At 47.1% G+C, this 10,886-nt stretch overlaps 1 protein-coding gene across 1 annotated transcript; it reads left to right on the forward strand.

Moving 5' to 3' along the window:
• Positions 1-7,734: 7,734 nt before the first annotated feature.
• Positions 7,735-10,512, forward strand: slitrk3a (SLIT and NTRK-like family, member 3a; the record flags this gene model as incomplete). Its single annotated transcript, XM_080006519.1, has 1 exon — positions 7,735-10,512. Exon 1 carries the CDS (start codon positions 7,783-7,785, stop codon positions 10,510-10,512), a length of 2,730 nt encoding a protein of 909 aa, XP_079862645.1. The 5' UTR covers positions 7,735-7,782.
• Between the last annotated feature and the right edge of the window lie 374 nt (positions 10,513-10,886).

The raw sequence follows: 10,886 nt of genomic DNA on the forward strand, positions 1-10,886 counted from the left end.
CTTGCATTGCATTAATAATCATAAACATTAATTATGATAAATAATTCAAATTAATAAAACATATAATTATAAAACAATTAAAATTATTATAATTTTTTTTATAATATGCAAAATAGAATATAGTAAGATAAATTTGTACAATAGAGTAAAAACAAATGTTTTATGAAATGTATCTTGTTGGACTGGTGTTTATAACTAGAGATTAAGCTTGTCTTTTATCTATTATCTAATAATTAATAATCACAAGTTCATTAAAGGACAATATATGCCTTTAGGAGATTAAATAATAATCAATGCAGCATATTAGCTATACCTTACATGAGCATCATTGGATTTAGTTCATTTAGATTTAGTGATTTAGTGAGCAAAAGTCCTTATATTCCTCTAATTTTTTCCATCTGCGCAGCATTTTTGTGGCAGTCACTCAATGCATTCAGCAATATTCCATTTTAATTAAATAACAATGCAAAATACTCAGAATGGGCCCAATCTACTGAGGAGCTGGTCTTTCACTGCAGCTTATAGGGATGCTAAATGCATTTCAACCATAAATTATAATTAAGCTGTTCGTTAGGCTGCCTTTGTTGTCGAGTTGGTTTGATTTGAGCAATATGGATCATTAAATAATGTTGCTGGATTTATTCACCATTGTCGCCAGTCATCCGCAAAAGCAAACAGCATCTTGATATCTTTTTGATTCTTGTTTTTGTTTTTTGTTTTTTTTTCCCCCCTCCATTTAATACGTATTCCAAAATATTTTCCTAACATGCTTTTGGGTGGGCCACGGAATCTCTTGATCTGAAATGGCGACGGAGCTGCATATTCCTCCTCGAAAGACAAACAGTGATAGAATGACATTCATCAAAACGTGAATGTTGTTTTCCAGTCTTGCGCTCAAGGGCGGGCAGCCACGTCTGAGGGGGCGCCCTACCAATTCACGCCACGGGGGGCACTGTTGTCCATGTTTTCCAATGTATTGGGGGAGCTCCGCAGAAGAGAATGAATTGTATCCTGAGTCGCACAGATTGAGGAAATGGGGGAAGAAACCTTTACTCTGCAGATTGTGAGTGGACTTGTAATGTCGTGTGATGTTACGTTGAGCTGTCTTGTTTTTAACTCAGGACTTTTATTATTTCGTTTTTTATTCAGATGATTTGTGAACAGATGTCTCATCTTTGTCTCCGTGGGAAAATAGTGATCATGTTCCTTATTTAGGGGGATGGATGGGTGGGTAGGTAGGTTAAGACAACATAGTGCTTTAGTAATCCCAGCCCAGTGGGAATTATAACGTGAGTCCAGAAGTAAAAATATATAAACTAAATAAATAAAATATAAACATAAAAAATAAAAGTAGAGTAATAGACATCGAAATACATCTCCACGTCTGGATTTTCAGTCAAATACAAATCAAAATAGAATTTTCAAAAGTAAAATAAGCAATGTCAATATAGAATATGATATTCATAATAACCATGGCAGCTGGGTATTTATAATGTTTGATATATGTGTAATAGAGGTGTAGTAAGGAGTTTTATCCAGAGTTTTTAATATTATCTGAAGTACAATTTGTCTTTATTCCAATGTGGATGAATTGCAATGAAGTACATTAAACAAATAGGAATATTTACCATTATATAATATTGTCCGAGGCAGTTCAATCATGACATCAACCCTCCTGCCTCTCCATGGAGGCCTGGAGATCTATTTTGTCTGGGACGGCTTTGTTTTTTTTTTAAAGTGTAATAAACCCGCGGTCAAGCCCACGACCATTTGATTGAATTAAGGTTTTTGTTTTTTTTGGCGGCTGTGTGTCAGCGTGTGACACCTCGTGACAGAGTGAAGGATGGAGCGACGCCACGGAGGAAGAATGACACTTTAACAGCCAGCAGCCGCTTACACACACTCTACCGCCGCCCGCCATCAACACCTCTTTTTCTGATTACAGCCGTCTGTCTGGGGTCAGATGTGTGTGTGGTTGGTGTGTGTGTGTGTGTGTGTGTGTGTGTGTGTGAGTGAGAGAGAGAGAAAGAGACACAGAGAGAGAGAGAGAGAGAGAGAGAGAGAGAAGGAGTTTGTGTTTCTTAACGTCATGGCTACAATTTCAATGCGTCGGGTCACAAATCAGCCGCCTCACACCGCGGCACTGACTGTACTTTCACATCCATCGCCAGCACGGCTTCCTCTTGGCTTCCTCTTGGCTTCCTCTTGGCTTCCTCTTGGCTTCCTCTTGGCTTCCTCTTGGCTTCCTCTTGGCTTCCTCTTGGCTTCCGGTGAATAACAAGCAAAAGAGGGGAAGAAATGGAGGCAGAGGAAGAGAGAGAGAGAGAGAGAGAGACGGAGAGAGAGAAAGTCGATGCCAATTTTCTTGTGGTTATTCTGAGCCATCTATTTATGAATTTATTTTACTGTTTTTGTTTTTGTATGTTTGTATTTATATACTGTATACATCATACAGTATATCCACGACTGTATTTAAAATGATTCATTATTCATGATTCACACAACAGTCGTGCGGCCAACACCGAACAATATGTGAAAGCAACACCATTAATCTCACCGGAGCTCGACCGTTTATTTCTGTTCTAATCCGGCGCTGTATGCAAATGGAAGGAGGCGGTGGTGCATAAAGTGAATGTTGACCCGTTTTAGCATCGCGTGGCCTCCGGCGACCGTGTTGTCTCCGAGGCAACTCCCTCTCATTACACCTAATAATGAATCGGTGCTGAACTCCTCGGCATCGACCATTAACCAGTGGAGATTTAAAGTAGAATCCATGACATCATCTGATTGACTGATTGATTGAGGTATTATTGGGGTTTTTTTTGGCTGTTGTTTTTTTTGTTAATGTTAATCCAAATCAACAGTTTACTGACCACAGTTATCCACACCCGGTTGGGCGGTTGCTCGGTGGCCGACCCAGCCGCCAGCAATGGAAACAGCGTACGGAGGGAGCAGACGCGTCACGCAAATACATCTAACAATGATTCTTATGAAGTGTCAGTTTAATAAAGTATCAAAAATGTGATTGTTGTCAACAAGACAATCTCACGGATTTCCACTTTAAACAGCGGGGGGGGGGGGAAACACAATCTGTGCTACAGCATGGGGACATCAGGAAAATGGGCAAAAAAAAGTCTTTAAGGGTAACGTACTGTGTTGCAAATTAAATATTAAATCTTAATTCTACAGAAGGGGGTTCACCGCTCAACCCCACTCCCACCCCACATCCAGCCCCCTCCACAACAGCAATTACAGATCAGAATATAGTGGAGGCAAGCGGGTTCGCAGAGTGTGCGGAGTCAGAACACGGGCTTGTGTTGCCCGCTGTAGGTGAGGTGTGGGAAAACAGGGGGGGGGCCTCCAACAGGGGGTGGAGGCCGGATGGAGGAGGAGGGAGAAGGAGAAACTCTCCATCCCTCCTCCCCGTTTGCTCCATCCTTCTGCCACTTTGGAAAACCAAATTGTACAGCAGGGATAAACCCACGACAGGTGAAATAAATGGCAGAATAATAACATTATCTCTCTCCACTTCTCTCTCGCTCTCTCTATCTCTCTCTCTCTCTCTCTCTCCGACCCTCCCCCCCCCCCCCCCATCTACCGCTCCCCACTCCGCTCACCCTTTGCCTTCCTCTCTCTCTCTCCTCGCTCTCTTTCTCGCCCCTTATCTCTCTCTCCGCTCCTTGCTCACCATATCTCCCTCTCCCTAGCTCCCCTCCACTTCTGTCTCCCCTCCCGGCTCACCCTTTCCCTTCCTCTCTCTCTCTCTCTCTCGCTCGCTCTCGCTCCCTCTCTCTCTCCTCTTTCTCTGTCTCCGCTTCTCTCCCCCCTCCTCGCCTTGTTCCCTTGTTCCTCCCTGCCTCTCTCTCCCCCTTCTCTCCCACCTCCTCCCTCACCCGTTCACTTCCTCTCTCTCCCTCTCCTCTCTCACTGTTTCTCTCACCTCATCACCGCCCCCCCCCACCCCCCTCTCTCTCTCTCTCTCTCTCTCTCTCTCAAACTAATGAGTGAGGTGCAGGATTTCAAACAGTGGTGCTACAAGGACATCATTTGCTCTGTTTTAATGGGAAATGTGACCTTTTGCACTCTGTGTTGCTTGATTCCTTAGCCTTGGTGTTATGAATTGGAATTTTTGGGGCCTTTTTTTTTTTCCATCTGTGGTTTATAATGTTTTTATTATTTTTTCATTTTATTTTTTATTTTTTTTTGCGAGAATCAGTAGATGCCACATGTGTTAAATAAGTGTTTTTACAAAATCTAAAATCGCTCTCTCTCTCTCTCTCTCTCTCTCTCACACACACACACACACACACACACACTATCCCCCCCCCCCCTTGTGACGTAGGGTCGGACCGAGCAGAAGCCCTGCGCTTCCCTCAGTGTGATCCACAGATTCCTCGCTCTCTGCTGCAGCGCCGGACCGAGAGACGTGCCGCGGAGCCGAGAGGAGCGCTGTCGGACGCCGCCAGACTGCTGAGCCCTGCCCGGGAGCGGGAGGAAGAGGAACAGGAGGAGGAGGAGGAGGAGGAGGAGGAGGAGGAGGAGGGGGAGGAGGAGGAGAGAGTGAGAGAGTGAGAGAGAGTGGACGGAGAGAGAGAGAGTGAGAGAGAGAGAGAGAGAGAGAGGGAGAGAGAGAGGAGGAGAGAATCGCATTCCTATCACGTCTTCATTCCTCCTCTCTCCTCTTTTGCCGAGAGAGAGGGAGAGGGAGAGAGAGAGAGAGGGAGAGAAGAGAGAGGAAGGGAGGGAAAAAATAAAGAGAGAGCAATTCAGAGGTCCATCACTCTTCAAACTCTTAGTATTTTTTGGTCCTCGTGTTTTTCGATTCCATGACGCATCTCAGGTGAGTGCTCCGTATGCATGTTTTTTTGGGGTTCCGTGTGTGTGTGTGTGTGTGTGTGTGTGTGTGGTTTGCTCCGTGCGCCGTTGTTGGACTTGGGAGAGGGGTCCATCGTTTTTTGGGGGGATATATCCGCGGATCCAGCTGATCAATAAGCCATTTGTTCGGTGTTCAATGTCACGACGAAAGACAGTCCGTTTTGGCACGCCGTCCCACGCCGCCCCCCCGCCCACCCGACGGGTCCACCGCGCGTATTTACGCATTTATTCTCTTATTTGCCATCTCTTGACATTTGGACGGGGATCGTTTTTGGTGGGGGAGCCCCCTCGTCGCTCCCACTGAAATGTCAGTTCGTCCTGATCCTCTCCACTGTTATGTCAAAACCAGCCTGGATGGTTTCCGTCAAATACTTTTTTATTTTTTGTCATCTGTGTGGATGTTTTTCCTGATTCTTTTGCGGTCGATACGTGCCTCATTCCCATGCGCATCTCCATCCCCCTCCCAATCTCCACCTCCAATTTTCCACATCTCCATCTCCACCCTCCATCTGCATCCCCATCTCTCCATCTCTCCATCTCTCCATCTCTCCATCTCTCCATCTCTCCATCTCTCCATCTCTCCGTCTTCCAGCTCCATCCTCCATCTCTCCACCTTCCCTGTCCGCCTCCCCTGCTCAGTCCCTGGGACTTTCAGTTGTCTCCTGCCCGTCTCACAAGCACTGTGTTCTCTCTCCGTCTCCCTCTCTCTCTCTCTCTCCGTCTCTCTCTCTCTCTCTCTCCGTCTCTCTCTCTCTCTCCGTCTCTCTCTCTCCGTCTCTCTCTCTCTCTCCGTCTCTCTCTCTCTCTCCCTCTCTCTCTCTCTCTCCGTCTCCCTCTCTCTCTCTCCGTCTCTCTCTCTCTCCGTCTCTCTCTCCGTCTCTCTCCACAGCCCGCGCACGGACGGCACACCGGGACTGTCGCGCTACACCGGGCACCGGGGAGACCATGTCCAGTTGGACTTCACTAAACTAAGTAGGTATAACCAGCAGAAAAGCGACACCACAACCAGCGGAGGATATAACATATATAACCCGTTTTGGGTTTTTTTTTTTTTAAATTGTGGTGGAAAGGGACGCGGGAAATGAAGATAAAGATATTGCTGCGGAGCTATGTTAACCAATGAAAAATCGGGAGGATTCGCGTTCGTTGAGTTTATTCGGATTTGTATTGATGTTTCCTACCCCCGCACCCAGTGAGCTGCTGGAGATATTCCGGGTTTTTTTTTCAACACCGTGGACAGATATCCCACCCTGAGAAAAAAAGCCCCGGTGTCATCATCTGCCTTTGGATTTTATACTGAACCGCCTCACTGTCTATGCGTGTCAGTGGTTTAATTTCTGTTTTTATTTATATAGGTATAGATATATATATTTTTCTTTTTTTTTTTGCAATTAATTGAGAGATGGGAAGGGAGACAAAGTGCGCTATTCAGTACTTCGTGTGTGCGCGTGTGCGCGTGTGCGTGCGTGCGTGCGCGTGTGTGTGTGTGTGTGTTCGTGTTGTCGCGTGCGTGTGTCCGCGCACGTCTATGCCTGCGAGGATCTGTGTATTCATTATTTTTGGATCCAGAAGTATTTATTATTATTTTATAATATTATATATATTATATGTATACTGTTTATTATTTATTATATTATAAAGTATTAATACAGATGGAGTCAAGTCTCTTAGTATAATTATGATTATGATTATGATTATGGTTATGATGATGATGATGATGATGATGATGATGATTATTATTATTATTATTATTATTATCATCATCAATAATTGTTTATCATTTTTTTTATTTTTTTTTATTTTTCATAATTAATACATTCATATTTTGTCGGTTGCTAAGAATAAACCAGGTGTCATTTCACATACGGGGGCGAAGCTGAAGCTGTTGCACTGAAACCTGGGCTGCAGCCGAGAGCCGCTTGCCCACTGCACTTTCTCCTTCTAGTCTCCCCGTTCTCTCCGTGCCTTCCACTAATCCGCAGATAGCATCACTGATTATGGAAAATCAGCGGGAGTTGTATTGAGTGAGAAACACACTTTTGTTTTGGCACAAGGATGACTCCCCTTTCGAGAGTTTCCCACTTTCCCGTCCTAAGCCCTGGATGCAAGGCGTTCAACCTGATAGAAAGAATAAACGCCATAATCTTCTCCCCGAAATGGAAATTACATTGTTTTCGTCTGAATTGTCATGGTCTTTAAACATGTATTTAGAATTTTCGTTGAGGAGTGTGTCCATTCTTTCCTCCTCCTCAGGGTCACCACGGTGACAGCTGTTCTGCATCTGACGTCTGTCCCCCCCCCCCCCCCCCTCGTAAAGCGAGCCGGCGTTAAGGACACGGCGTGATTAATCGCCCGATTCCGCTCGAGACATTCATTTTCAATTCACACAGTCATCTCGTCGCTTTTTTCCCTGCAACCCGACTTGAACAAAATAAAGAGAGTTAAGTATCATGCTATGTGATAAATAAAGACTCTCCTCACCACCAACCTCCCTCCCATAGCACCTTCTGTCGCCGTTGCGTATTCACCAAAGATAAAGCTATCTGGGATTGATTTACTGCAACCTTTTACTGGCATTCTGCATTATAATTGATGAGAATTTCCCCTTTCATGGTGATGTACTGTATGCCGGGAATCTGTTTACATTTTTGAATGTCATATATCCCATCAAGTGTGCAATGGCTGTATTTAGCGATATCGCAGTGCATTTAAACTGTTAATGTCACGTTCGGTGCTGCCCGCGCCTTCCATTTATGCAGCTTCACTGTGTATCCGTGTATCTACTGTATGTGTGTGTTCATGTGTGAGGAATCCTCATTATTTTTTACATTTTCTCTCCTCTGCTGCAGCCTTGTGAAGTGGCTCTGTTTCTGGAGCTGTGACTTCATCCCCTGGGTGTCAGCGAGGATGCTGTGGGTTACCTTGCTGAGCACCATAGCCTTAGGATGGACCACCCCGATCCCACTACTGGAGGACTCCGAGGAGATGGACGAGCCCTGCTTCGAGCCCTGCTACTGTGAGGTCAAGGAGGGCATCTTCCACGTCCACTGCGACAGCAAGGGATTTACAAATGTCAGCCAAATCTCCCAGATATGGAGCCGACCCTTCAAGCTGAACCTGCAGAGGAATTCCATGAGGAAGCTGTACTTCAACAGCTTCCTCCACCTCAACAACGCCATATCGATTAACCTCGGTAACAATGCTTTGCAGGACATCCACGCTGGAGCGTTTAACGGTCTGGGGATCCTCAAACGGCTGTTCTTGCACGAGAACAAGCTGGAGGTTTTCCGGAATGACACTTTTCTCGGTTTGGAGAGCTTGGAGTACCTCCAAGCGGACTACAACGTGATCAAACGCATCGAGAGCGGCGCGTTCAGGCACCTACACAGATTGAGAGTTCTCATTCTGAACGACAATCTGATCCCCGTGCTGCCCAGCTATCTCTTTCGCTCGGTGTCCCTCACACATCTGGACCTGAGAGGAAACAGACTAAAAACGTTGCCGTACAAGGGCACGCTGGAGTATGTTGGGCGGAGCTTAATGGAGATCCAACTGGAAGAGAACCCTTGGAATTGTGCGTGTGAGATAGTCCAGCTCAAAACGTGGTTGGAGAGAATCCCTTACACAGCGCTGGTCGGTGAGATCACTTGCGAATACCCTTTCCACTTCCACGGGAAAGACTTACGGGAAATTAAGCGTAGTGAGCTCTGCCCGTCTCTCTCCGATGCAGAGATCGAGGCGAAGCTTGGAATCCCCAGGGTGCCATTCAACAATGACAACATATGGCCTACGAAGCCCTCCTCCATGCTCTCGTCCTTTCACAACACAGCCTCATCCGTGGAATACAGGGAGAGGCACGAGAAACCTACCAAGAAACCTCGTCCCACCAAGAACCCACCAACCCCTCGTAGCATTTACCCAGGCATCAACCAGCCTCCCATCGCTGGCTACCAGACCAGGCCCCCCATCCCCATCATCTGCCCAGCTGGATGTATCTGTAATCTTCACATCAACGATCTGGGACTCACGGTCAACTGTAAGGAGAAGGGCTTTCACAATATCTCTGAGTTACTGCCCCGGCCCCTCAACGCCAAAAAACTCTATCTCAGTGGGAACCTAATACAGAAAATATATCGCTCTGATTTCTGGAACTTTTCAAGTTTGGATTTACTGCACTTGGGAAATAATCGGATATCTTACGTCCAGGAGGGGGCCTTCATCAATCTGCCAAACTTAAAAAGTTTGTATTTGAATGGAAACGACATAGAGAGGCTCACGCCCGGGATGTTTAGGGGTCTTCAGATGTTGAGCTACCTTTACTTCGAGTATAACGTCATACGTGAGGTCCAACCTGCCTCTTTCTCCCTCATGCCAAGCCTCCAGCTGGTTTTCCTCAATGACAACCTGCTGCGCTCGCTCCCAAATGACGTCTTTGCCGGCACCAACCTGGCTCGCCTCAACCTGCGCAACAACTACTTCCTTTCCCTTCCTGTGCGCGGTGTCCTGGAGCACCTGGACTCCCTCGTGCAGATCGACCTCCACCAGAACCCCTGGGAATGCTCCTGCAACGTCATCGCCTTGAAGCAGTGGCTGGATAAACTCTCCTCTGTCATCGTGGTCGGGGACGTCATCTGTCGGACGCCAGATTTTGCCTTTGGTAAGGACCTGCGCTCGCTGGAGGTGGAGGTCCTCTGCCCCGAGCTGAAGTACTCCTCTGGCCCATCCCCAGCACTGCCCAGCGGGGATCACCTCACCACTGGGAGTTCTGGTCTGGGGGAGTCTAAGGGGCGAGGCGCCGTTCCCCTCTCTGTCCTGATCCTCAGCCTCCTCATACTCTTCATCTCCGCCGTGTTTGTGGCCGCCGGGCTTTTCGCCTTCGTCCTGCGACGCAGGAAGAAGTTGCCCTTCCGGAAACGCTCCGAGGTGGATTTGACAGGGATCCAGATGCAGTGTCGGATATTCGAGGACCCGCCCAGGCAGAGCAACGTCTGCAACGCGGGCACGCCGGAAAAGCAGACGCAGGGAAACGTGCATATACATACTCACACTGGCCACACGCAGGCCCACTCCCACTCCCACGGTCACGTGTACGATTACATCCCCCACCCCGTGACTCAGATGTGCAACAACCCCATCTACAAGCCCAGAGAGGGGGAGATAGCGGAGGAAGAGCGAGGGCAATTCTTAGAGAAGAAAGACAATGGCAACAGTAGCAGCAGCAACTACAGGACCCTGCTGGAGAAGGACAGGGAGTGGACACTGGCCGTGTCCAACTCGCAGCTCAACACCATCGTCACGGTCAACCACACAGCGGCCGACCTCGCCGGCTTCCACGAGAACGGCGGGCTCTGCCCCACCGTCATCGACAGCCAGAGGCCCACGCCGACCGTGGGCTTCGTAGACTGTCTGTACGGGACCGTGCCCAAACTAAAGGACGTGCACGTGGCGCACGCACACCCGCCGGGCATGCAGTATCCGGATTTACAGCAGGACGCGCGGCTCAAGGAGACGTTGCTTTTCACGGCGGGTAAAGGCTGCTACCCGGACCCGTCCCAAAGCGATTACCTCGAGTTAAGGGCCAAACTACAAACCAAGCCGGATTACCTCGAGGTGTTGGAAAAATCCTATAGATTTTAATATCTTTAGCCCCCCGCACTCACTTTGGAGAATAGGAAGCGGAATACACAACGTCTCCCTTTTGACCCCAAAACTCCAAACCAAGAATATGACCAGAACTGAAAAATGAAAACCTATGAAAAATTTAAACTCTAAAAAAGCAGCATGATATTAAAAAAGAAAACTAAATATTATATTCCAGTTACCATTTCCTCCACCCAAAAAAAAATCACTTTGGAAGAGGAGAGGCCATTCTCAGATATTTCAATGAAGTGCCTTTTTTTTCAGAGTAGCCAGCAATGTTGACAGCCGTTATTTTTATACCTAATAGATGTGTCTATTTGCCCAGGAGAGAGTTGGTGAAAATTAAAATGATCAAAACAGGGGTCACCGGG

Source organism: Zeus faber, assembly GCF_960531495.2.
Source record: "Zeus faber genome assembly, chromosome: 9".
Classification (NCBI taxonomy): domain Eukaryota; kingdom Metazoa; phylum Chordata; class Actinopteri; order Zeiformes; family Zeidae; genus Zeus; species Zeus faber.